Source organism: Neltuma alba, unplaced genomic scaffold (assembly GCF_004799145.2).
Source record: "Neltuma alba isolate B1F8T4 unplaced genomic scaffold, ASM479914v2 tig00012918_pilon, whole genome shotgun sequence".
NCBI lineage: Eukaryota > Viridiplantae > Streptophyta > Magnoliopsida > Fabales > Fabaceae > Neltuma > Neltuma alba.
The window spans coordinates 1-27,868 of record NW_021637285.1 but is presented as its reverse complement, the minus strand read 5'-3'; the positions used below and the strand labels follow the sequence as shown (position 1 = coordinate 27,868).

General features: G+C 38.5%; 5 protein-coding genes across 15 annotated transcripts; 2 read left to right on the top strand and 3 right to left on the bottom strand.

The window, feature by feature from the left end:
- The first annotated feature begins 43 nt into the window (after positions 1–43).
- Positions 44–4,330, top strand: LOC114732561 (uncharacterized). Its single transcript, XM_028919859.1, has 3 exons — positions 44–411; positions 1,434–3,545; positions 3,635–4,330. The coding sequence occupies exons 2-3, from the start codon at positions 1,566–1,568 to the stop codon at positions 3,926–3,928; spliced, it is 2,274 nt and encodes a 757-aa protein (XP_028775692.1). The 5' UTR covers positions 44–411; positions 1,434–1,565; the 3' UTR covers positions 3,929–4,330.
- Positions 4,331–8,142: 3,812 nt separating this feature from the next.
- On the top strand, positions 8,143–12,537 carry LOC114732558 (serine/threonine-protein kinase BSK5). The gene is made up of 10 exons (XM_028919851.1): positions 8,143–8,477; positions 8,576–8,787; positions 8,923–9,058; positions 9,420–9,553; positions 9,664–9,769; positions 9,945–10,030; positions 10,237–10,425; positions 10,576–10,740; positions 11,685–11,798; positions 12,098–12,537. The coding sequence occupies exons 1-10, from the start codon at positions 8,396–8,398 to the stop codon at positions 12,338–12,340; spliced, it is 1,467 nt and encodes a 488-aa protein (XP_028775684.1). The 5' UTR covers positions 8,143–8,395; the 3' UTR covers positions 12,341–12,537.
- Positions 12,538–12,752: 215 nt separating this feature from the next.
- On the bottom strand, positions 12,753–14,503 carry LOC114732560 (mitochondrial import inner membrane translocase subunit TIM10-like). 5 transcript variants are annotated; one of them, XM_028919855.1, is made up of 6 exons: positions 14,419–14,503; positions 14,129–14,179; positions 13,751–13,803; positions 13,483–13,521; positions 13,274–13,343; positions 12,753–13,049 (listed from the first exon to the last, which is right to left on the bottom strand). In XM_028919855.1, the coding sequence occupies exons 2-6, from the start codon at positions 14,171–14,173 to the stop codon at positions 12,990–12,992; spliced, it is 267 nt and encodes an 88-aa protein (XP_028775688.1). In that variant the 5' UTR covers positions 14,174–14,179; positions 14,419–14,503; the 3' UTR covers positions 12,753–12,989. The 5 variants fall into 5 exon arrangements, with proteins under 5 accessions (XP_028775688.1, XP_028775690.1, XP_028775686.1 ...); XM_028919857.1 differs by lacking the exon at positions 14,419–14,503 and adding an exon at positions 14,259–14,411 and having other exon boundaries at positions 13,241–13,343; XM_028919853.1 differs by lacking the exon at positions 14,419–14,503 and adding an exon at positions 14,259–14,411.
- Positions 14,504–14,938: 435 nt separating this feature from the next.
- LOC114732559 (uncharacterized) lies at positions 14,939–17,129 on the bottom strand. The gene is made up of 3 exons (XM_028919852.1): positions 16,747–17,129; positions 16,606–16,648; positions 14,939–15,450 (listed from the first exon to the last, which is right to left on the bottom strand). The coding sequence occupies exons 1-3, from the start codon at positions 17,014–17,016 to the stop codon at positions 15,299–15,301; spliced, it is 465 nt and encodes a 154-aa protein (XP_028775685.1). The 5' UTR covers positions 17,017–17,129; the 3' UTR covers positions 14,939–15,298.
- A 1,518-nt stretch (positions 17,130–18,647) lies between these two features.
- On the bottom strand, positions 18,648–27,862 carry LOC114732557 (uncharacterized). Of its 7 annotated transcripts, none has more exons than XR_003738999.1 (7): positions 25,935–27,862; positions 25,579–25,760; positions 25,324–25,414; positions 25,133–25,182; positions 22,908–23,003; positions 19,155–19,265; positions 18,648–19,055 (listed from the first exon to the last, which is right to left on the bottom strand). XR_003738999.1 is itself a non-coding variant. In XM_028919850.1 (4 exons), the coding sequence occupies exons 1-3, from the start codon at positions 27,822–27,824 to the stop codon at positions 25,333–25,335; spliced, it is 2,154 nt and encodes a 717-aa protein (XP_028775683.1). In that variant the 5' UTR covers positions 27,825–27,862; the 3' UTR covers positions 24,837–25,182; positions 25,324–25,332. The 7 variants fall into 7 exon arrangements, 3 of the variants coding, with proteins under 3 accessions (XP_028775683.1, XP_028775682.1, XP_028775681.1); XR_003738996.1 differs by having other exon boundaries at positions 25,330–25,414; XR_003738998.1 differs by having other exon boundaries at positions 22,908–22,967; positions 25,330–25,414.
- Between the last annotated feature and the right edge of the window lie 6 nt (positions 27,863–27,868).

Genomic DNA, 27,868 nt, shown 5'->3' with positions numbered 1-27,868 from the left:
TTGTTATTTTCCCCCCTCTTTCTCTGGCCGTCCGATGAAAATGATAGGCTCCCATCATCTCTCCTCTCTCTCCCCTCTGAACTGCTAGTTTTTGGAGCAACCGAGCAAATTAGCTCTACCTTACTTCCACCTCACCCCAGAAACACACGCGGCTTCTGCATCTATCTCTCTTTGTAGTTTGTGCGCACCTGCAGCTCGCGTCCTCTTTTCCCCCCATATATTCTGTCAGGCCTTGCAGTCCAAAATTCAGGCAATTGGTTTTCGAGGCCATTAATTATTTATCCTCCTCCCCTTCCGTCTTCCTTTTTCTATTGCTGGTGGGGCACCGACACTCGTTTTGCTTCGTATCCAAGCCAGACCTTCTTCAGTTGTTGCTTCTCCCGCTTATGCAATTTTGCTTCCTGCTATCTGGTACGCATTTCCTGTTTTCTTTCTACATTTCTTTTTTCAAGAATATGTTTAGAATCTTAGCTTTTGGTCCCAGGTTCTACAAAATTTCCCTTCTCAGCGCTTTTATGTTTGACCCGGATTTGGCAGCCGGGCTGGATGGAGGGACTAAGATTCTCTTTTCTTTAGAATTGTATCCTTTCCACCCCTGCTCCTGTTAGTATTTGGTAGTCGGTAAACAAGGAGAATGTTCTTAAAAATTCCTCCTCTCAGTAAATTCATTTTATCGTTTCTTGTGAGGGTCGAAACGAAATAAGGCCCTCTTGTTCAGTAATTTGAATGACGACTGACGGGGGAGCTATTGCTTTTGAGTAGCTGGGTATTTTTGTCCCTTTCGTTAGTTGGGGGAAAAGATTTTGATTCGGATCAAGACGGTTCCTTACACCTTATCTTTTACACATTCAAAGCAGTTTTGCATGGACCACTTCCAGTTTTGTGTCCCTGCCAACTTGCTTATCTAACATTCTTGACATCACCCATTGTTTCCGCGCATATGATTTAAAATTCTAAGTCGGTCATCTTCATTGCTCTAGAGATCTCATTCACTCGCGCTCAGTGTATTTCATTTTCTTCAATCTGCTGTACAGCACCCCTGCTTTTTATACTCTTGAGCTGTGTAAGCCGTCTCATTGACATGCTATCCAATTCGGAGTCGATGAAAGTCAAATGATAATGTAGTGCCGTATATAACAACATTTTAGCTACAACCTTAACAGTTATCATTCAATTATGCCAGGGATTGGGGCAGGCGCTGTTGGCTGAAAAATGTCTTTTGTGTTGTTTGATACCGCTAAGCCTATCTTCCTGCAATTTATGTACGGATTGTTAGCTTTGCATTTGGCTTACACGCTGATTAGCAGAAGTTATAGGACGCACTAATTCATTTAGTTTTGAAAGGTTTTCCGAACTGTTATTGTTCTTTCTACACAAGCAATTATTCATTTAGTTTGTTTTTCTAAATGTAATTCAGTCCTGCCTGCAAGCAGGAGTTTTCCTGATTGCAGCCTCTTTCAAAAATAAGGTGGTAGACCTTTTCAGAGCTGTAGCCTTGAATATCTATGCAGCCCATGGAATAGCCGTTAGATCTCAAGAGGAACTCGAGGAAATCAACAATCAGCATGAGCAGAAAGCTGTATGACAAGTCCAAACCAGAAAAAAATGCTTTGCCATATGCTGATCTCCAAACTGTGGAAAACTGCTCTTTAAAATATTCCAGGAATCAGCAAAAGCAAGTATATTTCAGTGGAGCAGGTGAAGACGATGAGCTTGTCAAGCACATGTCTAATTTGCCAGGTTATCTGGAGAGAGGGAAAAATATTCATGAGAAAGTCTTAAATGTTGGGGTCCTTGATTGGTCCCGTCTAGAACAATGGCAACATAGGCATAAACAACCCCAGAAAGGTAATAGGGCTTCAACATCCACCAGTAACAGCAATACATCCTCTTCTGTCCCAGCAGAAGGATTCTCTGGTCATTCCAGCACTGGTCGTAGTCGGTCTGCTTCTCGTCAAAGATTAAGTCGCCCATCACTTCAGTCTTACTTCAAGTCATCTACCCTGCAAGACCACTCCCTCGGTGACAAGACCTCAGGAGAAAATGTTGGAAGTCGTCATAATCTTAGAGGTAGCCTTGGTAACATTAATGCTCAGAGCAAATTAGTCGGAGCAGATGACTATCTTTCCCCAAACCTTCATGTTGGCAGCCTGAAAGCATGCGGCCAAAAGGATATGCGTCCAAACATTAGTACGGGGAGTGAAATCTTGCCAAGTGACGAAAAATGTGAGGGAGCACTGTGTGCAAAGATTGAAAAGGGCGCTCGAGACAGTAAATTGGAGAAAAGAATGGAGACTTTGCAAGAGCCAAATTTAAAAACTGTCGAGCAAGGTGTAATTGGGAAAAGCCAAGGTGAAGAAAGGAAACAAGCAGGAGCTACAATTTCATCTGCAGATGGACCTTCTCAGGGACGAGGCCGGAAAGTTAAGTCTGAAAAGTCAAGAAGCTCTTCCCCATTTGATCGATTTGGCATCAGCATGGGTTATAGAAACAAAGGTTCCAACTGCAATGAGAGTTTACACGTACCACATAAGAGCTCTATGGCTGCTGTTAGATCTAGTTCTGAAACTGCGAGAGTTTCTGCTAGCTCATGCGTTTCAGGCAGAAATAATTCCATTAATGCTCGCAGAAGCAGGACAAGCCCATTGAGGAGGTTACTGGATCCAATATTGAAGCCAAAGGAAGCCAACTACCGTCACTCCCTGGAGTTATCTCAGAAAGATCCGGGGTTGATGAATAACGCTAATGTTGCCTATCCCCATCTGCAGTTAGGGAAAGATTTGGACAGGGACCGTAGGGTCAGTTGTAGCTCTATTAATACCTGTGATTCTTATAATGAAAAGAAGCATGTATCTTCGACATCTCGAGCTCTTCTAAGAATTGCAGTGAAAAATGGTCAACCCTTGTTTACATTTGCAGTTGACAATGACAACAATGTTCTTGTAGCTAAAGTTAAGACTTTAAGTGCCTCAGGGAAAGATGACTGTTGCTGTATCTATACTTTTTTTTCCTTCAAGGAAGTTAAGAAGAAGAATGGCAATTGGATGAATCAAGCGGGCAAAAGCAAAGGCCCAAATTATATTCACCAAGTTGTTGCCCAAATGAAGGTTTCCAATTCTCACTTGTGTGATTTAACTGGTCAGAATTGTGTGGACTTCTCCACTGTGAAACAGTTTGTATTGTTTTCTGTTGAACTGAAGCAGAATGGTGAGGCCTCTGATTATCAGCCAAACCATGAGCTTGCTGCCATTGTTCTCAAAATACCAAAAACTGTCAGTTTCATCAACAATTTACATCAGGGAAGTTGCCACAATGATAGTCAACTTGTCCATGCAACGGTTGTGCTTCCAAGTGGGGTTCATAGTCTTCCGAGTAGAGGTGGACCTTCGTCCCTGATTGAACGCTGGAAATCAGGTGGATCATGTGATTGCGGTGGGTGGGACTTGGGCTGCAAACTGAAAATCCTTGAAAACGAAAATGAAGCTTGTAAAAGTTCAAAACCCTCCAAAGCTTATTTTGCAGAACAGTTTGAGCTATTCCTCCAGGTAATTCTTGAGCTTAAGTTAATGTGATTCTCACATTGTCCTGTAATAAATTTCTTAATGGTCTTTTAACTTCCATTGCTACCCAGCAGGTGAATGGACAAGACCACGTGCCTGCTTTCAGTTTGACTCCCTTAAATCATGGAATATATTCAGTTTCTTTTGACTCGTCTCTCTCGCTCTTGCAAGCATTCTCCATCTGCATCGCGTTAGTAGACAGCAAGATGCCATATGAGCTTTCTGGATCAAGAAATTATGTCGAAGGAAAAACTCCGAGAGAAACCCTATCAATGCAAAATGATGGGATAAAGGTTTTGCGGAAATTGGAGGATATTCCTGCAAGTTATATCTCGTATCCACCGCTTTCACCGGTTGGCAGGGTCTAAATTAGTATGAGCGTATAGAAGTGAAGATGCGTCTCCGGTCTCCTTGCAATTTTATGCAGTATCTGTAATTAGGCATGCCCACCCCGCATGGATCAGTATATTTTACTCGTGTCTGATGCGTAGAGTTAAGTTTCTCAGAAGTCCATTACAAGGTAGAATTATGAGTTGGGGGCAGCGAGATCGATGTACTTCTTACTTTTCCTTCCTTCCCTCCCTCTTCCTTTTTTTTTTTTGGTTGTTTTTACAGCAGAAGAAACGTTAGTATTCAACATGAGAAACAGTGATTATCAATTAACTAAAGTGTGAATAGTATGGTTTTATTGTGTATTGACTTCTGGTCAGTTTCTGATTTGTTTATGTATTGGACCAATAAATTTAAAAAAAAAAAAAATCATTTCCTGATGTTTTCGCGCTCGTTACCATTGATACGTCCGCGCAAGGCTCATGATGTGCGAAGTTCATATCATCTGTGCCCTTCGGTCAGGTTCCCCCTCGTTAAGGTCTCCCTACCCAGAATAGTGTTGTACTTTTAGGCATATGTCTAGCCGAAAAATATTAAAATGGTCCTATTTGTATAAAATCAGGGTAAAGTATCAAATATTATAAATAACCATTGATAGTTATATAGTTCAAAATAATGAGATCTTTTTTCTTCGTTTTAATGAGTCGAATTGACTCCGTCCCTCCCTCCCTCCCTCTCGGTAAGTGTGGCTGTGGGGCGGTGGGAGAGAGCGCGAGAGACGAAGACGAGGAGTTCAGGAGAAGCGAATATGTCAGTCTCAACGAACAAAACCCATGCCTTGAAAAATCTTATCCAGGTCTAAGGTAAACGATTGCATTTCAGGAGAATTCATGGAGTTTGAATATTTTAGGTATCCTTTATTCAAGTTTGGAGGCGAGCCATGCCTCAGACAACTGACAACACATTTTTACTGTCAGACCGGGAAAAAAAACAACAATTTATCCTAGAATGGACCCAGTGGGCCATATCGAGAAGTGAAAGCAGGTCTTAGATCACAACTTTTTACCACTGTTTTCTTTGATGAAATAGAAGAGAGGGAGCATATATTTACGGCCATCTTCACCCTATTTTAATAGAAACACCCTATTTACATGCCAAGAAGGAGAAAAGAATACACCATGCTGCATTGAGTTTAATGCTCTCTATCATATAAACTCACATTATAGTTCAGGGTGAACAAAGCTGCGCTAAGAGGATTGGCATTTATTAAGTTCAAGCGATGTGTTTCCAATTTAAATTTACGGCATTTTTGTCTTTTAATATTTACAAATATACAGACTCAGGGTCAACGAATCTAGAAGAAAGTGAAAACCAGCGTTCTTGTGTAATCCATGCAACCCCTATGCCTATGCATAATATAATACTAATCAGACTAAACACTTATTGAGGAGAAAAATAGCAAAAAGGGAAAATAAAAGGCAAATCCAGCACACTCTTTACCTGGATCCAATGAGCTCGCACTGGGATAAAAAGCCGCACAAAGCGCACAAAGCTTACTGACTACTACGAGTGAATTCTTTTCTATTATCTTCACAGCAGTACAAGTGTATTCCCACCTTGTGATGAAACAACCCCAATGTCTCGTTTCTTTCTTCCTCTTTTAACGTAACACGTCCTCTATGCAGGATTGGTAGGGTGTTGGGCTTTTCTTTGTTAACTTCATTAATTGCAGGTGAGCGGAGGATGAAGGCACGTGATGCCCACTTGAGCCAATTGATGTTACCACGAGGCTAATTATTAATTATTAATTACCAACGATGCGGCTGCTCTACTCTAATAAGCCTTTTCCAGAATGACAGTTAAGATTTCGATTAGTACGCAAGTAATCTCAAACCAAAAATGTATCACGCTACAGTTTTTAATACTCCCATCTTGAAAAAAAATTATGTTTTTTTAAAAAAATTTTAAAAATGAAAATTTTTGATGTGACGTTAATTTTTTTGGTCCTGATTCCTGAATTGTTATTTTTTAAGAAGTTATTTTTCGTTAACATTCTCTGCGAGTACGAAGGGATATGAGTTGAGAAGGATGAAATGGGAAAAGTAGTTGTAACACGAGGGACTTTCCATGGGTTGCTTTCCCATGGAAAAAAGGTCCCTTTTTCACTGATACCATAAATTTTCCCCACTCCGTACTCTCATCTTCAACACTCAAAGCTCCTCTGCTCCCCTGCCTCCGCTTCTCACAATGTTGTTTCCTTTTCCCCCACTCTCCCTCATCAGCCGCTCCTCTTCTAGCCCTTTTATGAAACTTTACTAATTATTAATACGAGTTTGTCGATATATCATATCTCTCTGACCTTTGCAGTCGCTGAACAAGGCCTTTTTCCGTCTTTCAGACGACACTAAACAAGTATATTTGCAGAGACTAAACTGGGAATGTGTAAAGTTGAAGAATCAAATGATGCGAGAAAAGGGTACATATTGAGATGGGTGATTGAGTCGTGTTGGAGATTTGGGTGGCAGATCCCCGCCAGTATCCGGAGTGTCTGCTCAAATCTTGGGCCAATTTTAATTAGTAACAAATCTACAGACTGTTGTCTTTTTATATTTTTGGTTGGATATAGTGATAAATAAGAGAAATAAGGGTCAGGGACGTGGGATGGATGGGGTTTGTATTGTAACTTAAATCGCAGAATAAGAAGACGTGTGTGAATGATTGGGGGAAATAGGACCACCACCAGGTGAGTGAGGCTTTTAAAAAAAGGCTGTGATGAAGAAAGGCTTGGCCGTGACACCACATAGATCCCTAAAAAAGATGTGCATTATTTGTTCCCCCCCCCCCCCCCCCCTCATAATTGGTCCACCCGATATCTCATTTTCATCTTTGGATCTTCTCAAGTTGGTGTTCATCATGCTTTTAAGCTCACCCCTGATTCCAATTCATTCACTTCATCCCATACCTGTAAAATTAACCACCCCATTAGCACCTTCCACCTTATCATTATTCTTTCTTCTTCCATCAATAAATGAACAGGTGTTGCTGGTGGGTGTCCTTCCCCATCAATTTTAGACCTGATATACTCACTCCGCTACTCAATATAATACTTTCTCTGATTCTAAATATAAACCTATTTTTATAGTATAAATTAGAGTCTTATATTTAGAACCAGACGAGTAGTTTGTTTGGTTTTTACCTTGGTCCCAATTATAAGACTTCAGTTCACTTTGTCTCCCATATTTATCTATTTTTTTCTAAAGTAGTTCTTGTAATAATGATAATTCTAGCGAATATACTTGATTAGAAAGGATATTTTAGGAAAGACAACACCTATTTATTACAAATAACTAACTTAATTAGTTTTTTTAATATACTCAAATCAATCAATTAACTCTTATATTAAAGATCGGGAGTAGTATGATTATAAACCGCTCAAAGAGATGATAGAAATGTTACAGGCTTACGGTCAGTCAGCTGATTTTTAGTTTAGCTTGGTCTCATAAATTAAAGTGTCAAGTGTTCTCAATTATTACAATCTAATTTTTAGTTTAGCTTGATCTCATAAATTAAAGTGTCAAGTGTTCTCAGTTATTACAATTTAGTTCTGTAATCTCTAGTTGATCGATTTAGTACACACCTTGTTTTGTTTTTTTTGGAAGACAAGAAATTAGTTCATGTAAGTGATTTTGAAGTATTTTAGGTAATAAGATAATTAATTACCCAAATGTGGGACCTTTTTTTTTTTTTAGCACTCAAATGTAGGACCTTTTAAAAAAGTATTTTACAGAATAAATTTGGTAAAACATCTCACAAATAGAAACACCAGAAAGTGCTATAAAACATCTCACAGAATTGAGGCGGAGTATTTTTTTTTTTAATATATTCACACTAATTTTTATATGTAGTTTTAAAAATTAAAAAAGTAAAGATATTTCGACAATTTGAACTCTCCACATGCCATGTTCGCGGGGCAATTGATCCACAGAATAGACAATTAGGGAGGAGAAATAGCAATAAAAGCCAGGGAGAGCCAGATTGTCAACACCGCTTCCACCTCGTGGCATATGTTGTCAGTGGTGGGCTCAGAGGCAAGCGTGGGAATGGGATGGGATGTCTTGGGGAAGCTTATCAGGCCGAAAATAAAAGAAGGAATTAAAAACACACACAGTTCAATATCAAATAATTAATGAATATATATTTTCTCAAAATAATAGATATAGTAGAGTACTAAGTAGTAGAGAACCCAGTGCAGGCTACAGGAGAGAAGGAAAGCTGGAAGAAAAGGGAATGATGAAGAGGTGGTGTGCTGGGAGTGATTCTTAAGTTTAGGCACAAACCCTTGGATCTCAAAGGAGGATTCTTTCTCGTCTACTTTCTCTTCCCCCAAGTATACCCGAGGTTCCTAGTTGTTCACTTCCCTTCTCTTCATCATTTCCGCCTTATCCCTATTCGTCTCCACACTCTAGTCTCCTCCACGAAGTTTTTGAGGAATTGCATATTCACCAATGGGAGGTCGCTGCTCGAAATTCTCACTATGCTGGTGGTCCTCTAATATCAAATCCAATCTTCATGATTTGTCTGACAATGGTGAGGTTTTCTCACTGTTCATTCTCTGGGGGAAAAACCAAAAATGCTAACTGGTTTTACCTCTTTTCCTTTCACTGAAATTTCGAACTGGGGTGCAGATGATGGGAACAAGAATGAGAAGCCTGGAATCATAGAATATAGCTTGGATCAGCTGAGAAGTGCCACTTTAGGATTTTCACCCGATAACATTGTGTCAGAGCACGGCGAAAAAGCTCCCAATGTTGTCTATAAAGGAAAGCTTGAAGATGACGGGTGGGTTGCTGTGAAGCGCTTCAACCGGTCGGCTTGGCCTGATTCTCGACAATTCCTGGTTCGTGCCTTCTGCTTCCACCCATGTTTTTATGGTTTAGAACTTCTCTTATGGTGGACCATGCATGTATATGAATGGTGCTACCCATCTTTGCGAGTGGAAATTTATGTTTGCTGTGGCTGGTCTATCTTGCAGGAGGAAGCACGAGCAGTGGGGCAGCTGCGGAATGAGCGATTAGCCAACTTGATTGGGTGTTGCTGCGAAGGGGAAGAGAGACTGCTTGTTGCTGAGTTTATGCCCAATGAAACTCTCTCCAAACACCTTTTTCATTGTAATTTTTAATTATTTATTTCATATTCATCACTTAAGTTGCTCTTCTCTTGTAGTTGTTTAGAATGCAAGGTGGCTTGCTGATTTAGTTTTATTGGTTGCTATTATTGCTCATCAGAAGCCAGTTGTAGGGAGAAGTCCAATCTAACAATAATTAACTAGGTAATGCAAGTTATTAGTAAGATAGTTAAGCATTGAGATAATGATTGGCTAACATAAAGCATTTTCTTTAAGAAGCAAAGAGAGAAACCAATTTAAGTAATCTTCGTCTTCCCTTTATTCCTTTCTAGTTGGCTTCGTTTCTTAGGTATTCTCGCTGATGAAAATCCATAATTTGTAATTTGAATGAACTACTCTGACAGGGGAGACCCAGCCCATGAAATGGGCAATGAGATTGAGAGTGGCCTTTTACTTAGCACAAGCTTTGGAATACTGCAGTAGCAGAGGAAGGGCATTGTACCACGATCTTAATGCTTATAGAATTCTGTTTGATCAGGTAATTAAGTTTCTTTTTCTTTCTTTCTTTTTTTTTTTTTAAAAAAATCTTGATCGTTTAAATCATTGTGTTTTGTCAACTATTTCTTACCTGGGATCAATGGTGGACAGGACGGCAACCCCAGACTCTCCTGTTTTGGACTCATGAAGAACAGCAGAGATGGCAAGAGTTATAGTACAAACTTAGCCTTCACCCCTCCAGAGTACTTGAGGACAGGTAATAACTGACAAAGAAAAGCTTATAGCTGATCTTGTACTCTGTCATCTTGAGGTGTCTAAGCATTTGGGCTTGTAATTCCTAGTTGGGGATAATGGGAGTGCCCATTGAAATTTTTGCAGGCATTCTGACTATAATTATTTAACTGAGCTAAACATATGTTTGAATTTGGCAGGAAGGATTACCCCAGAAAGTGTTATATACAGTTTTGGCACCCTTTTGCTTGATCTTCTCAGTGGCAAACATATTCCACCAAGTCATGTATGCTTGCTTCTTCTATTTTCTTTTCTTTTTGATACAATGTGGTTCTTTGCTTAGTTTTGACATACCTGCGATTGAATTTTACTGGATTTGCAATTACATGGATGTGGCTCATTCAACATATGTTGTCGGATTTGGTATATGATTGGAGCTTACTGTTAAAATGCTTATATCCAAACTAGGGGACATAATCCATTTACATGCAGGCACTTGATCTTATACGAGGGAAAAACTTTTTGCCGCTCATTGATTCATGTTTGGAAGGCCATTTTTCAAGTGATGATGGAACTGAACTAGTGAGATTAGCTTCACGTTGTTTACAGTATGAACCTCGCGAGAGGCCTAATGCCAAGTCACTTGTAACTGCTCTAGCTCCTCTTCAGAAAGAAACTTCTGTAAGCGTTTCCTTCTTCCCTTGTTTTGCAGTCTCAAGTTCTATTGCAAGTGATTCAATGTTTAGGTTTACTATATAGACCTGCGCACGATAGTGATGCCAGTGGACGTATGGGAAATGCATATGGTTTACATCATGTGCTATTTACCAGGTACCATCAAAAGTTTTGATGGGTATACCAGATGGGATTGCATCAACAAGGGAAACGGTTTCATTGACACCTTTTGGCGAAGCTTGTTATAGAAGAGACCTCACTGCAATACATGAAATTTTGGAAAAGGTTGGGTACAAGGATGATGAAGATGTTGCAAATGAGGTAGTCAGTGGTTTCCATGATTTCTGTTCCTTTGGTATAATTCTATCACGAGAATGCTGTGAGTGGCTTTTCTTTTCTTTTCCCTTGTTAATGATTGCTTCTTTGGCTACACTAACAAAAAGTGTTCTTGGTGCCAAATGTACTACTTGTGACTCATTTTTACGTACTGTACTTTTTATGTGCTTCTTTTATGGGGATGATCATGGGTAGAATACTATAGTCTCCATCTTTGGACCATATTTAATGGGTAAAATACTCCCCATCCCCAATGAATTCTTTTATCCTTAAACCTAATCCATTTACCTCAAGTTTCTCGAGTTGGGACTCATTTACATAAAATGTTCATATGAAAAATCATGCACAAAAAGAGGAACATGACTCAAACCACCATTAGTATTATTTAAAACCCATATAATGCTATCTGTAGGGTATTTATTTTGCATTTCTGAATATATTATTCTTTTTGATATATTTTAATATGTTATATTGATGATTAGTGCACACATGCGCACATTATGGGTGTTCTTGAGGCGAGGCTGTTATAACACTAACTGAATCCGAACCCTTAGTTAAAATACCCTTCAGAATTCCTATAGGTATTGGCTTGGGCATTTTGTCCATCCCAACTCTTAAACACGTGATTTAACCCAATTTTATTGCTTCTCAGCTTCAATATTTGATGAATTCCCAGATATTTTTTCTTCATATGATGAACAAATTGTTCAACATCACCTTCCTTTGGTTATAGCCATGACATGTGGTTTAAGAGCACTATCTTATTCATGACAACTTTAATGCGATTCAACTTTCTTCGTCATGAGGACTTGCCATTTGTCATCCAAGTCTGTGTGCTTCCCCAAATTTGTTGCTGTAAGCTTGATTTCCATTGACATTCGATTTCTCCGTGACATCAGTGGTTTTCTATCCTTTTTTCTGTATCACAGCTTTCATTCCAAATGTGGACGAATCAAATACAAGAAACTTTGAATTCTAAGAAGCAAGGAGATTCTGCTTTTCGTGCCAAAGACTTCTCTACGGCCATTGACTACTATACACAAGTAAGATAGCCAGAAATGCAAGGAAGTCAAAATGTCAATGTTCACAGATGATGGAAACTTTTGGATTTTAATTTTTGTTAACAATGGACTAAAAGTAAAGAAAAGGAAAAACTCGACAAGATTATCGTTTATGAAATCTGGTGAAATACTGAATCACATGGAAAACTGATTTCCATCATTTACTAAAATGCGTCTTATAAAAGTAGGTTTAGTTATCAGATTTAATGAATTAAGATATGATCACATTTTATTTCCCCTTGTTCTAAAACAGAAAATGTTGGTGCATGTTTTGTGTGTAGTTCATTGACGTAGGGACTATGGTGTCGCCAACTGTGTATGCCAGGCGCTGCTTATGTTACTTGATGAATGACATGGCTCAAGAAGCTCTTGGAGACGCCATGCAAGCCCAGTCAGTATCACCCACGTGGCACACTGCCTTTTATCTTCAAGCGGCTGCCCTCTTCAGCCTTGGAATGGACAATGATGCACAGGAAAGCCTTAAAGATGGCACAATGCTGGAAACCAGAAAGCATAAAAATTGAAAGTGTATAGTCGTTTTCCTTTCTTCATGTTCCCCTTATTTATCAAGGAAAATTTACAAGTATTAATTGTATGTATGCATCTTTCCGGTAGCTTCTACAATTGGCAACACCCTCATGACTCCGCCAATTATCATTTCATTGGTGCTTTTCCCCCTCTTTAAATGCTTTGAATCTCAAATTGCTCATGTTCTTCAGAAGCTAACCCCTTTTCTGGATCCAGTCAAATTATTGATAGGTAAGTTATTTTGCCTCAGTTTCAACTCTATTCCAAGTTCAGTGATAAGCCAGTTGATACAGCCGTTTGAAACAGTAATTGCAACCAAGGCAAATCTATCAAATTATTGATAGGTCCATTATTGCTTGCCTCCGCTGACTTGACGTGATTTCTATGATTTCGTGATCACCCAAAGGCTTGGAAGAAAGATGTATGACTAACTGATATCAAGCCAAAAATCCATCAAATGAACTAAATACAAACTCGTGAATTGTTTACAAAGCTAAACCATCTCAAATTCATCACAGAAGAGGGATCCTTTTCAAAATAAGACAGATACAAGAATAAAGACCATCCGCAGTATTTCTATATTCGGCAGTCGATTGATCCAGCTCAGGCGTAAGAAATCGCAGAATATAACAGAGCCGGCTTTGATCACATCGGAGGCCTACCAGAAGGTCCAGAACCAAGCAGCTGACCAACCAGATTAGTCACCTGACCAGCAACAGATTTATATATAAATGTATTAAACAAAATGCAATGCCAGTGGAATTTGGACAATGAGAAATTTCAATTACAGCACAACTAGGATTGCATTCTCAAACACGAGGAACTATCCTTGGATATAAACAATATCACCAGCATTAGAAGACTGGGGAAAATGAATAACTAATGGGTAAAGCAACCTAAAATCCGAAAGGAGACAGGGAGCATCTTACATGCCAGTATTTTGAAACACAGCGGTCAATGCAACTATTCTCACCCATGTTTAGCTCAGACTCCTTGTACCTATTAAGATAAAGTGATAAACCATTATAGATCATTAGAGTTTAGACCATTATCCTTAGAATGCTGCTGCAGAATGCAGATGACAATTCCTTTTAAGGACACATTATGATTATGATGTTTCAATTACGAGTTATCTTACTTGTTTTCAACACACTTGCTGAAACAAGTACCGGTCAACCTGCTCAGGAAAAACAACACATGATTAACCATAGGAAAAATTATGCAACTGACGCAAACAAATGATTAACCATAGGAAAAAAAGCCCACGTCCGCCTCGTGTAATTGAAAACCGTTACAAATGAGTAATCTGGTTTCCACAAACCCTTGAAGGATAATTTATTTAATCTAAAGAAAAAAATGCGACAGAAATTTGCGGAAAACCGAGTTTCATAGAGCAGGAAACCTACTTATTAAATAATTCAACTCTATATTCCATCTCCTTTTCGGCCATTCCAAATATCTGCATCAATATCATATACAACATATTCAAGTACATGCAAAACATATCGAACAAATTAACCAGGCTAAACAAAACTTTAATCTGAAATGCTATGGCGCCAAATAAACCAACAGACTGTACCCACAGACACAAAGAAGATTCCGTAAACATCTATTAATTCCCTTGAGAGACGAAAATAATAATTAATGATCACATTGTCGACATGACTTCAAATTATGAATGAGGGCAACAAAAAATGCTAACCAGAATAGGAAGGAGCACTGGAATTCTTTCCTCTATCGGAAAAACCAACAAAATGTTTTAAAAGGGGGGGGGGGGAACCTGCCTGTTCTTTATCCAAAGTCGAAGGCATGTTGTTGTTGGCAGCCATCGCACCCTAAAAATTAACAAGAAATCAGACAAATTCAGTGGATAAGAATGAAGGGTAGAGCAAGACCAAAGGAAATTTCGAGTACTTGCACGCGAACACGCCGAAATAAGAAACAAAGGCCTGAAATTCGAGAACGAGTTGGATCTAACAGAACTAGTGTCCAGGGTCCCCAAATTTGATAGCAGAGGTCAAAATGAAGTGCGCCAAAACCCTAGAGATTCACAAAGGGTTAAGGAGTAAATTACAGTGCAGATGGTAACATAACCACTTAACCAGTAAACGGACGAGATCCGATGTTAAAATGAACGAAGTGTCACAAAAACCCAGTGATTCGATGCTTGGATTAGCATTTAAAAATCACTAATAAACACATTTTACGTAGCTACGCATCGCTTAGCAGACCACTTCGGCCTCAGCTAAAGGACACTTCAAATGATGACCTGTGTCATTCTGCGGGGCAGGGGGTTGTGGGGTCCGTAGAGATTATGCCAAAGTGACTGGTCATTTTGACCCTGATTTTAAACGACCCGTTGTTGGGTTGGCCGTTTATGTAATGGGCCGCAAGGGTTCTTAATCAACTGGGTCTTGAGACCATCGTCTTTTTTAATATTTTTCGAATTGCTTTTCATCAAAGACATTGAATTGCTGGTCTAATTTCACATTATTTTTCAAACAAATTGAAATACTCCCAGGCCAAGGATTAGTGGGCCAAGTGTCCAAAACTCTCTTTTCGGCCGCAAAATTCTCGAGGGCGATAAGACGTCATTTATTTTAAAAAAGTTCATATAGTTTTGAGCTGTACGAGGATAAAAAAATGCATGGGCCTAATTTTGAAGCCCAATATTCTGCATTCCTTTTCGTTTTGATATCCCCGAGAAATATTTGGGAAACATATCAACCTCCCAGAACCGAAATGGAATTGATAGGAACAACTTCAATTTCATATCTCGGTAGATTCATACGCACTGACTGCATTGTGTTCGTCACAATACACCACTAAGCCAATGAAAATTTTTGTGATACCAAGAGGTCATAAAATGCCTAAACATGTTATGCATAATATCAAGCATTGTCGCAGATTCAAGGAATGCCCCCAGCTGTAGTCTGTAAAGCAAAAGGAATATATCAGCTTGCTAGGGTTTCAACTTTCTGGCCATTGTCTGCTGAACCGGTTGAGTTTGGACAGCTTTCCGATGATTTTACTACATTTTTAATGTATCTCCAGCATCGTTTGTGAACTCCACTAATCTTCTTTGGCGAGTCTGCCGCAGGCAAGCCTGCAATATGTTGTAACGAATAAGAAAAGCTGAATAACACGGACAATCAACTAAGTTCGCACATAGGAATGTTTCCATCACAAAGTTATGTCTTCAGAGCGAGACCTGTGATAAGATGCTCTTGATCTAGTTTAACGATTTTATTTTTTCAAAAGAGTCACAAAAATACACCTCGGGAGTTTTCTCAAACAAGATGACATTATCTAGCAAGAAGCGCATCACAATCAAAATGTCTTTACACTAACCACTTCGTTATTCTGCCGAAGATTTCAGAAATTGAATACTAAAGTGAACACGCTTGTATGAAAACACGCCTGCTTCAATGCAATGCGATCATTGAATAGCCAAGTGCATCGCTTCCCCCCCCCCCCCCCAAAAAAAATTATACAAAATATTCTTTTTAAGGTAGAATAACCAGACATAACTCTTGCCATCTTTTCCTTCAGCATTCACGTAATATACTTTATGGTAGAAAAATAACTTTGACTTTTTATCAAAAAAATTAAAGAAGAAAATAACTTGAACTAGCACCTTACTCAAAGTCAAACCCATAAGCAACAGAAATAAACTCAACTAAGCATCAATTCAACCGATTAAGTCTGGATGAATATAAAGCTTCCCAGGGGAGAATGAAACAGCATTAGTAACGAATGTAATATTAGCCAAAAGGAGTTCAAAAGTTATATACTCATCATCCATTCAGTTATTTCTCTGTGGTTTATAGATTGCACTAAAGAGATTGAGAGACATTGCTAATGGTACGAACTGTAAATACTACCATGTAGCAAGAAAGATTATATAAGGAACAAAAAGTTACGAGACACATTATACAAATGCGATTAAATTCTTGAACACGAGAGATGGAAAACTCCCCAGCCCTAACAATATCTCTGAGAAAATGAGGTTGCAGAGCCATAATCACTGACAATGGGACAATTCATCCATCAGAAAGGCGATCTTGACCTATAGTCCCATTGAAGGATGGTAGTGCAGCATATAATTACTGACTTCAACGATTGTCAGGATCCACTTATGTACTGGCAGAGATAATCGTTTTACCAGTATGATAGGCAAAACTAAGATGACAATAGCGAAAGAGGGGGTGGGGACCAACAATTATTTGAATAAAGTGCTGGTAGGAAACTTAGGACTGACCATTTTTATGAACTACGCCCCATGCCTTGCCATGCCTTCCATCCTGCAAAAGCGGTAGAGACATATAATGTAAGCCACTGAACAAAACAATGCAAAGGTGCATTTGGTGGAGAAGGGTAAAGTTCAAAGGGAGAAAAAGACCTTGTAGAGATTGATTTTGGTGATTTCGTAAGAGACGTCAGTCCAGTGAGTCTTGGCCATGTGGTATCCGATTCCCCAGCTAGGCAAGAACTGAGCGACCTCGAAAAAGTTCTTCTTTCTTTTCTTGGATTTCTTGGAGGATGTAGGGTTCTGAGAAGCAGAAGAAGCCGAAGACGAAGCAGAGGTCAAGTTTCTGAAGAGGCTGAATGAGAATCTGACGAAATGAGAGTTTCGAAGAGATTGGGGTGTCCTAGCAAGAGCAGTCCCCATTCTGGTGCCTTCGCTTCCCTGCCAAGCTGAGATCACTCCTCTCCTCCCTTCGGCGGCTGCTGCCCAAACTCACTTCTTACTTTCCCGGATTTGGATTCCGTGCGTGGATGCCTACGCACCAGGTGTGAGAACTAAACGCCGGCGTTTTAAACGCAACTGAAACGGGCCGCTTTGCATGCTGCAAAGCACAACGTAGGACCACAAAAGAAAAATTTAGGATCACATCACCAATAGTCCTATAGCTTATTGGCACAAAAAATCTCCTATAACGAAAAAAGTTGTAAATTTGATCAGACGTGTTTCATTTGAATTAAAAAATAGTATGACCATATCCTTAGCAAATAATTATTAAAGAAGCATTTTCATGTGACTCCCAAACCTTTTCTTTTAAAATATTTTTCTTGAAAATCTCCAGCTTCCAATCCTTTAATTGCCACCAATAGGTACACCAAGATCAAGGACTAACACCTTGCGTTGTCACGTAATCCTTAGCAATCACTTTGCAATTTTTGCCGCCTTTTACTAGGATTCCTTATTAAAAAGGTTTGCAATCTCTAGGCTCTATTGTAATGATTAAATACTCCTCCTAAAGCAGTAACTACTAACAATTTTAAGATGTAATATCTTTGGTTCTTAATATAAGGCCTAATTGACTAATTTGGAGAAATTAAAAAAATTAGTTAAGTCAGTTATTTATAATAAATAAGTATTGTTTTGTCTAAAATATCCTTGCTAATCATGTATATTAGCTAGAATTATCATTTGATGGAAACCTTAACATGTATAACTATTACAAGAACTACTTTGAAAAAAGTGGATAAGTATAAAAGACAAAGTAGATTGAGATTTTATAGTTAAGATCAAATTAAAAATTAAATAAGCTTTTATATTAAAAATTGGAGATAGTATATATGGAAGAAATTGCTGGCCAAAAAAATGTACCAAAGAAATCAAGAATAAATTATCCTTTATTGTCCAGCTCCCCCAAAGATAAAATATTACAATTATATATACACATTAAACATAGTTTCTTTTTTAAAACAACAAGACCTAGTTTTTATTTGCCCGCAAAGTACGCGTGTAGTTAAATTTTGTAGATAAGATGGACATTTGACAATTAAATGGTCAAAATTATTTAGAATTCATCACTGTGGGGCCTCTAGTATTTTCAATATATGTCTCCACAATATACTACTATCTCCGGTCCTTAATATAAGACCTCGTTTGACTTTTAATTTGATCATAATTATAAGACCCTAATCCACTTTATCTCTCGTATTTATACATTTTTTTCCAAATAATTCTTCTACTAATAGTATTTCTAACCAACACATTTGATTAGCAAGAATATTTTAAAAAAACACCTATTTATTACAGATAACTAACTTATTTTTTTAATCTCCTCAAATTAATCAATTAGTTTTTATAATTAGAACCCAAAATAATAGTAGAGAAATCGACGTTTCCATTTCTCCATAGCATGACCGTTGCACCCTAATTCCAAGGTTGCCGTGAGATCTTTTTTTTTTTCAAAAAAGAAATTTTGCCCCTGCAGAACACCTGGAGCCCATTATACATTGCGGAGGAATAAAAGGTAAAAAGAAGAACGATTAACATTCAGCATGTGAAAGTGGAGGTGGAAAACATGAATGGAGTAATGTAACATTAAACAAGGCCAGAAAATTACACTGCCATTGTTTTTTGTCACTGAAAATACAATTACAACAGAAAAAGGGGGCCCTTTAGGGTAAATATCGCTATTTTTTCTTTATTTTATTTTTTTGATCTGAGTGTCCCTCGAGGAGATTCAAATCTGCATTAAGTGACTACTGACTATTATTTTTGATAGCAAAAGAGAAAATTGTGGGAGACACGGCTGTAGCAAGTTCAGGTGATGGAGAATGGCAACTCCTTGGGCAGCAGGTTGCTTAACACCTCAACTTCTTATTACTCGAAACATAGCGAAAGTACTCCGTATGTACTATGTAGTTTCCTCTTCACACCCCTTCGCTTAACTTTATCCACCGGCATGCTAATGACTGTCCGTCGGAGACACGGGGAATCAGCAATTTACAATAACACACATCTCCCGTTGCTCTCAATTAAGCATCACATTCACCATCGTTCAGCATACTTACATCAATTCCGGTAGCAGAATAAAACAATGATAAATTTGCACCGGCCACATCACAAATGATACGACACACCACAGAATGCCCAAACAAGCAAGATTCTTCATTCACATGCTCCTTGCAAAAAAATTCTTTCCCAACTTCAAAATAATATGTTAGATCTGAATATATAATGGAATAATACCTCGCACATGAGGGGCCACACAATCACCTGAGCAATTTTCTTTTGGTCATGCAAAACTTGCTTTGGCCCCGCCTTGAGTTATGCTAATGCTTCTTTAAACCGATGTTCCAACCCAATATTTAGGTAGACTTGTACGATTGACAAAATCCTATCTATTATCAATTTCAACTTCACAAGCGATTCATTTTAGTGTAAAATGAGATATAATCCTGCTAAATTATCTTCTAAATTGCTTTCCCATCGCCAAGGACCGGACTATATACCCTCATGACACTACTGATTTTCATACATATCAAGGGATTATATATTTGCTAAACATGACCTGGTCTACTAAATGCATCCTTTTCACAGAGAAAGAAAAAATTGTTACCTAGGCATGCAAAAATTTTGAATTAGATGTTCCTAAACTTGTTTCTTACTCAGATAATGGTAGAGCTTAGACGCATATTTCCCTGCAACTATCTGTATAACATCTAAAACCCTAACACATCACTAAAGCATCAGATGGTGCAATCATTTCTCTTTAGCCCATTGCATCCAATTAACCAGCATTCCAGCTATTTCCAAAGTTTCCAGTAACTACTGCAAGGCTCTCGAAGGGTTTGATGTCACGCTCCAAGTCTATTTGAGGAGCTACGCAATAACAGTAAGAGCGATTCTTCTAGCTATTAGCCAATTTTATAAAAAGTTGATCTCTTGTTTGACTGATTACAGATTTCCAGGCCAGTTAACTAAAGGCATGCCTAACTAGAGGTAATCCTTAATTTGATAACCATATAAAAATAAGGCTTTTCTATGATTTTAGAATATAACCTTCGCTTCTGAAGTTCTGAGTGAGTAAAACTAATTGTAGAATCATGGCAAATTGCAAGGGAAAGAACTTTGATCCAGACATTTGTTTACTATATTACACAGTTGTACAGCAAAAAAATAAATCATGGGCACTCGGCACTAACATCAGACTACACAACTTGGGCAGTCAACAAATGATAGACTCAATAAATATTTGAACCAATGGGCCAATAACATATATTTCGCGAAGGCAACAGGATATTTTTCACAGTTCAAATAGAGTCTAGTAACAAAAATTAAGTATTAAAAGGCGCAAACCTGAATAAAAAATATATGGCGAGGGACAGATTGAAGCCCATAATTGCAAATAAGCATACCTCAGATTCAATTAGAGCCCAAAAGACAGTGATCAAAATATTGAAAGATGATACAAAATCTTAACTAGCAAAATGAGATTTTAGCAATAGTACGTGAAATTCAACAACATGGGAATAACAGGAGACAAATTAATTACTCCATTTTATCTAACACCACTATACCATCAGGATATATTCTCTCCTTGTGAGTCAAAAAAACTAGCTGACACCCTAAATGTTATTTCCAACATGATAGCATGAAAAGCAAAACTAGAACATTCTATCACATCAGACCAATACAAAGGTTATCACAAGCATTGCGCTAGAAGGATTCCATTATGATCATTCAACATAAAAAAAAAAATCATGTCAAAACAGTGATTTACAGCCATAAAACAGAAAGCATATGACTCACCCCCACTCCACAAACTCGGTCAGTTGTTGAAGCACCAGTTCCAACAGGCAAAAATAGAAACCTTGCTCATAGTATGTAGCTGAATTTTGTTAAGGAGTGTAGAAGTAATTAAATCGAAGCACTTGTTCAACAACCAGTGAACAAGAGCCTGGTACAATAGTTAGTTTCCTTTTTCAAATTATCCTAACTTTTCAGGCTCCAAATATTCAGAATCAGAACCTAACAGAAGCAGCAGCTCTGGACTTTTCAAAAAATCAGACATCCAGAAATCATGATTCACACCAATCAGGCATGCAAAGCTCCTCTTCTGTTCAGCAATCAACAAATGAATGAGAGGAATCAAATAGATTAGCCTCCGGAGTTGTACAGTGTACAAGTTAACGTTGTAATAGTTCAGATTTGTCTCACAGCAGCCCAGGGACTTCTCACAATGTTTTATCAATCTTGTTACTTGCTCCATGTCAGGAAATTGAAAGGGTATTTGAAGAACAGAACCTAACTCTGTTATTGACGCCCCCAATACTCCTCAGTTGAAGAAAGCTATGGAAGGAGAGTATAAAGCACTAATGAACAATGATGCCCAGTAACTAGTAAATTTAGCACCTGGAAGAGAAGCAGTAGGATGTATAAAGGCGTTCAAAATCAAGAAAAATGTTGATGGCTCAATTGCTAGACGTCCACGTGGTTACAAAAGGGTTTCAGGGGGGCACGATTACAAAGGAGCATTCGGTCCAGTTATAAAGTCTTGTCCTTATAGCTCACACTAGAGGATGGCCTTTTTCATAAATTGATGGGAATAATGCTTTCCTCAAAGGACTGTTGCAAGAGGAAGATTATATGCAACAAGCCCCAGGCTTTGAAAGCAGCAACAATCAATTACTGGGTAGACTCAATGAGGCTATATATGGCCTGAAACAAGCCCTTGGTTTGAAAGATTGGGTGCTGCCTTGATTAAATACAAGTTTCAGCTGAGCAAACGTGACCGTTAATTTTCATTTAGAGTCACACCTACTGATGCAACTTACGTTTTGGTTTAAGCGGATGACATACTCATCACAGGTTCCACAGATCAATGAATTAAAGATACGATTGAAAAGCTGGGAAGGGGATTTTCATCGAATATCTTGGCTCACTTAGCTATTTTCAAGGTATTGAAGTGAAGGCCCTCAAAAGGATGGCTCAATTAAGCTGTTACAGATCAAGTATGTGAAAGACCCTCTGAAAGGGATGACAAGAAAAATGCGATGGGCATTTCCAATCATGTGGCTTCTGGGTTGAAGTCAAGAAAGCAAGGTACTGATTTGTTGGAAAATTCTCATTTGTAAAGATCTGTGGTTGTTGCATCACAATATGCAACAATCACAAAGGGAACCCCAAGCACTGTTCTTGATGAATTCAGAACTCATCTAGGTGCATATGAGTTGTAGAAGAGTGCTTCGAATTGACAGGTGTTGAAGGAATTCAAGTCTGTTAGGCTGTTGTGTCCTTTCATAATATTTAAGAGTATTTTGTCTGTTAGTATGTTTTACCATTCTATATGAAGGACCCTGTACTACTTCCAAGTTCCAAGTCATAAAAAATACACCAACACACTTTCAGATCACTCATCCCCACCCCCTAACCCCCCCCCCTCTTTTTTTTCACTGATAAAATCCCGCTCACCTTTCTTTGATTAATAACCCAAGCAAGTTCAAACCAGAGATATTAGCCCACTTATAATCATTAAAACCAATTGTTTCTGTCAGGCTTCGGGTTTGGCTTAGACAAACGCGTTCACCTCAGCTAATTTAGATCCCAATCATGTAAAAGATTACATAAAAACCACACAAGTATTTTTTGTTATTGCAGTCTTCATAAATAATACTAATATCAGGCTTTCAACTCCAGCAATTTAGCCTTGAGTACGAACTATGCAATAACTTGTTGAAAAAGGCAAAAGGAAAGCGCCAAAAAATTTCACCAAGCATAGAATTCAACACTAGGTTGTAAGTTGGCTACCAGCAAATTCTTACCACAGCACATACAAAGACGACCAGGTAAATTGTTCCACTGAAGTTTCAGCCTTTTGTTGTCTGCTCCCCCGAACAAAGATAGGATGAATTCAAAATCTATTATAGAAAAGAAATTTTACCACAAATAAAAAAAAATTTACTTACATCACATCAAAAAGCATAGCTAACTTAGAAATTTTGGTATGCAATTCAAATTAATGAAAGGACAGAAATGCACTAAAGGTGACTTTTACTTGGGGAACGCATCCTATTTTGACCAGTATATTTGTTTCATTTTCTTCCCAATATTACTTTAAAAAATGACTTCTCCAAGCTTTAACCTAAATGAATGTAATTTGTAACATCACTCACAACTATACTTTCCAAAGAACCATCAAAAGCTAACAGCTGATGTCACATTGCGTCACATTGCATCGAAGATTGATGTGGCCTAAGTCTCCTAGTTAACAAACATCTGTTAAAACCAATTGATTCACCCAGCCACTATTCCATTTAAACTCCTTCAAACGAAGCATCAGAACACATTGCTCTACAACAACAACAACACAGCACTGCACCAATATAATATTGCACTATTTACAAGAAAAGTAGTTCATATTGCTCAAACGCAACAAATACTCCAAAACTTAAGGCACACAATTCTTCTACTTCATGCTTCAAACAAACAATCACAGGCATCCTTATTGTTGTTTTATTGTTTACTCCAAATTGACCAATGACTACTCCAAAACCCTCACACATCCGATGGAAGTACCACTACATGGCACTCCAATCTGGCACACAACACCGTTCTCCTTAGCAACAAGAATGCTAAGACTAGTCTTGTCATTGATAAAAATATCAAAATTGTTGGCAGCAGAATTACAACATCGAGGCTAAGTAACAATAGAGTCCAAAATTATTAAAAATCTGGAGTGTTTAACAATTGTAAACCTTCATTTACATATTGCAGTCCAATTGAAGAACTACACAGGATCACAATAAGGTCTAGCGACCCAATTTAAAAAGTCTAGCAAAGTATAAAAAGCCTCGAATAGGAAGGCATGAAAAGAAAAAGGCAACCAATAATAAGGAATGGAAAAGGACAAACTTCTTGTTGGATGGCTAATCAGGAAAGAAATAGAAGGGCAGGATAAATCATAAACTTCTGATATTCAGTTTGGTGTAGAACAGTTAATTATGAGTTTTTAAAACGATAAAGAATTCCACCTTACCTCCAACAATTAGGAGGGGCATTAAAGAATTGTGTGATCATATTATATAGGGAATAAGAAAACAGTCGCATCTCTCACAAAGGAAAAAAAGAAAATTCTCATTACTAGGAGGGAAAAGTCTCCAGATAAACCTAGTGAATGCTTTTCCTATGAAAACAGGGGCAAATATTGATTCTCCTGAAATGGTGATCCATGTTTCAGTTCATCCCCACCTAAGCAAGTTTATCAGGTTCCACGTGTATACATAGGTTGAAATCTAGGAAGATTTTAGATGGAAAATTCGCTGTCAATCACCATGTTTCTAAAGGATTCGGTCAAATCCTGTTCCTTTCAAGTCACCAAGGAAATCCCTCTTCGTAGAAAAGAAACAAATTTTAAAATTTTGGATTCCTCCTTTCCATTTTAACACGTGTTAAGTAGTCGTTAGCTAAATATCAGGTGTTTTATCTATTGCTAACAACTGAATTGAACTAAATTGAGAGTACGACTTGACAGTATGAAACCAATTCTACTTTTGTAATTATGCAGCTCGTTATGGAAATCCTGTTAGTAAGAATTCCGAAGCAAATTTGCATCATCAAATTTATTCTCCAAATGATCCGGTGGATAAATTCAAATTCCTTGGTAGGTTTCTAAGGCTTAATTTGACAATTATGATGCAATTTAAGAACCCTTTATGAATGAGTGTACTGCAGTCTACAACAGGGTAACATTCTATTATCAGATATCCAATTACTCAAATAATTACACATGGTGCAGTCATAAGCATAGAAAATCTGAAGATTCAAACTTTGCATCAAGGAACAAGACAATCTAGACTAGAATATTCAGTTACAATAAACGTGAAATTATCATGGAGCAGCTATAAAGATAGGGCATAATTGCTATCTAGAAAAATTGTACCTCATCATACGCAAAACGAGAAGGTAGAAACTCTTTGCTATAACAAATCGAGAAAACTATCCTAGTTTCAAATTATAGATTTCAAATTCAAAAGCCGTTAAACTTAACTGCCACAGTACTCCAGATCCAAAAACCATCCCCATTAACATGGCAGCAACCTGAAATGACAAAAGTAACATAAACCACCTCAACTAGAAAATGGCATAGAGAGATGAGTATTGCTAAATGCAATAATGCCACAGGAACATCTTTTGATGAGAAGTGCACAAGTGAGACACAAGACTAGAGTTGCAGCAAACCCCTACAGCTCAGTGCTTATTTCCACGGCCCTCAAAGCTAGCATTTCTTGACTTGCTCCCATCTTCAATTGAGGATTGTTCACTAGGTGTTCTACAAAAATTAGTGAATAAATCACATTACAAAGCAATAAAGGGGTTTATCTTCCCAAGGAAAATTTAAGTTTTCTAGAAGAATCAAAGAAATCGTTGTCTCCAAAATGACAACTGTTAGAGATTATTGTTGTCATTACTCTAACAATCAGAAAATAAACTTACAATTTTTGTTTTTTAGCATTCTGTTTGATGCTTTTAACCATATCCACGGCCATCCTCTGGTGCTCCATTGTTTGAGAATGCATGTCCAACCCTTCAACAGTTTCACAGTCAACTTTACATATCCGACACCACCCCATGCTTGCCTTCCTTCTCTTCGGATTATCAAAGGATCCAATATCTCCCTGAAAAACACAAAAGAAAACACGCACAAAGGTATATATAAATAGCAAGGGGAAGAAATCTTAAAAGTTTCAAAAATATTAAAATTTAAATTGACCCAACTTTATAGCTCGAGTCTTAATCATTCTTCAAGTACAATGGGCAGAAAATAAATATATAATGAGTCAATACTTAACCGTTATTAGTCCACCATCATTAGGAAACCCTGGAAAGGAAAAGCTGCTCCTAAACCCAGGCTCACCAAGCCGCGGGTGACCCGATCTGTTACCTCTATTGAAAGATTCAAAACTGTGACGACCACCAAGTTCAGCAGCTCGCACATGACCAGCAGGGGCACCAAAACCAAGAGGCTCCCCAAATGGCAAATGTCTTGGCATGTTATGAGGACCCAAACGATCACCCCTCCGAAAATGCCCAGTAAAGTCATCTTGACCAATGAATTCACCCCTTGGATGTTCACCAACTCGCATGCTACCAGGACCCTCAAACTCACCTCTATGAAAATGGCTCGGCAAATTAGAAAATCTACTATCACGGAATGCACTGCCAAATGAGTCACCAAAATGACGTGGATCTCTTCCATCAAAGTCATACACGCTTGACTTACTAGCAATACCAACAGAATGGACACCAGCTCTCCCCAAATACATTTCAGCATGTTCACCAATAGGACTTCGCGAAGTTGGACCATCCATGTGATGCATCCCATGTCTTGAACCTATTCCAAGATAATCACTGCGATGAGTATCAGATTTCACCATGGCATCATCATGGAAAGCAATTGGTCTATCTCCAACATCATTTAAAGAAAAAGGGGGAGGAAACAATCTTGAGGTAACACCATCTGCAGGATTCAACTTTGACCCACTGCTATAATTTAACTCATGGGAACCTCTATTATGTGGACCTGTAGAATGGCCCCCATATTTTGAAATGGGCTCAGCATCTGCATAAGGCGCAGGGAACCTCTTGAGATCACCTTCAAACTCTCTTCGTTCAATATTGTGTTGGCCAGGAATGGGGAAAGGCTTGAACCTTTCTTCATCTGATCCAACACCATGGGGACCATTAAAGTAACCAGGCCTTGGATGCGGGTAGGATTCAGAAGCATGTGGTGGTAAAATTGTTGTTCCACCACGCACATCTCCAGTACCAAACTGTGGCCTTACACCGGATTCAACACTTGGCAAATTGGATGCACCAAGATGAAAAGGTGCTTGACCTTGGTTGTATCGACTTGGAATTCCACTAGAATGAGCCAGAAAACTTTGGCCGGCAGGGCTACGATACTTGCCCTGATCAGCAAAGAGATCTGGGCGAGAAAGCTGACATCCACCAGACTGCCCATGACCAAGTGGAGTTATATTTCTGTGTTCATTAACCCCAGGACCTTGAGGAGTACCAGGGGTTTGGGCGACAGCTGAGGCAGCATTATCAGCATCCAAAGGAGGTTTTGAAGTGGGCATATCATCATTCTGCTGCTTACCAGGTTGTGAATCATTCAGCCGATGATCATCTTGAATCTCCTTGTCTTTCACACCAGAATGGTCATTGACAGTATTGCTCTGAACCCCAGATACCGCATCACCTGATTTATCTCCATTTAAAGGCTGCCAACTACTTCCAGCAGCCTCTTCCTTCACAGAATTTTTGTTCAACACATTAGCATTTCCTAGTGCACTGGCATTCATGCCTGTTGTCTGCCCAGGCTGCACACCTTCACCATTTTGCTCATTCGCAACTTCATCTTGCTTAATTTCTTTTCCAATTTTTACTTCTGATTCTGATAAAGGCATTTTATCCACATCCTTCACGCTTTTACCAGGTATTCCAGAAGCAGAATCAGATTTTTTCTCATTGAGAGCACCTTGTTTGCCATATGGATCTGAAGATCTGGACAGCAGATCCGAAGAGGCCTGTACTTGATTATTGGGCCCAACAATCATATTCTGATTTCCATGCAAGTGGCCAGCACCAGCATGCGTCGGCCTAACCAGGGAGACATTAGCAGTTTGTGCAAATGGTTGTGATGGCACTGTATGATTGGGCAACAAAGGCCTCCCCATGGCATTTTGAGACTGATTGGACTGAGGGTTATGTGATAATGCAA

Excerpts from the sequence above, each read along its gene's own strand:
- LOC114732561 (XM_028919859.1), top strand. The coding sequence starts at position 1,566 with ATGAGCAGAAAGCTGTATGACAAGTCCAAACCAGAAAAAAATGCTTTG. Across the intron at positions 3,546-3,634 it reads AGTTTGAGCTATTCCTCCAG|GTGAATGGACAAGACCACGT; the intron begins GTAATTCTTGAG and ends GCTACCCAGCAG.
- LOC114732558 (XM_028919851.1), top strand. The coding sequence starts at position 8,396 with ATGGGAGGTCGCTGCTCGAAATTCTCACTATGCTGGTGGTCCTCTAAT. Across the intron at positions 8,478-8,575 it reads TCATGATTTGTCTGACAATG|ATGATGGGAACAAGAATGAG; the intron begins GTGAGGTTTTCT and ends ACTGGGGTGCAG. Across the intron at positions 9,770-9,944 it reads TCCAGAGTACTTGAGGACAG|GAAGGATTACCCCAGAAAGT; the intron begins GTAATAACTGAC and ends TGAATTTGGCAG.
- LOC114732560 (XM_028919855.1), bottom strand. The coding sequence starts at position 14,173 with ATGGCTGCCAACAACAACATGCCTTCGACTTTGGATAAAGAACAG. Across the intron at positions 13,522-13,750 it reads AGAGTTGAATTATTTAATAA|GTTGACCGGTACTTGTTTCA; the intron begins GTAGGTTTCCTG and ends TTTCCTGAGCAG. Across the intron at positions 13,050-13,273 it reads GTGTTTCAAAATACTGGCAT|GTGACTAATCTGGTTGGTCA; the intron begins GTAAGATGCTCC and ends GTTGCTGGTCAG.
- LOC114732559 (XM_028919852.1), bottom strand. The coding sequence starts at position 17,016 with ATGGGGACTGCTCTTGCTAGGACACCCCAATCTCTTCGAAACTCTCAT. Across the intron at positions 16,649-16,746 it reads CCAAAATCAATCTCTACAAG|GATGGAAGGCATGGCAAGGC; the intron begins GTCTTTTTCTCC and ends CCGCTTTTGCAG. Across the intron at positions 15,451-16,605 it reads GGGCGTAGTTCATAAAAATG|GCTTGCCTGCGGCAGACTCG; the intron begins GTCAGTCCTAAG and ends AACATATTGCAG.
- LOC114732557 (XM_028919848.1), bottom strand. The coding sequence starts at position 27,824 with ATGGGGAGGCCTTTGTTGCCCAATCATACAGTGCCATCACAACCATTT. Across the intron at positions 25,761-25,934 it reads ATGATGGTGGACTAATAACG|GGAGATATTGGATCCTTTGA; the intron begins GTTAAGTATTGA and ends TGTGTTTTTCAG. Across the intron at positions 25,415-25,578 it reads AATGCTAAAAAACAAAAATT|AACACCTAGTGAACAATCCT; the intron begins GTAAGTTTATTT and ends TAATTTTTGTAG.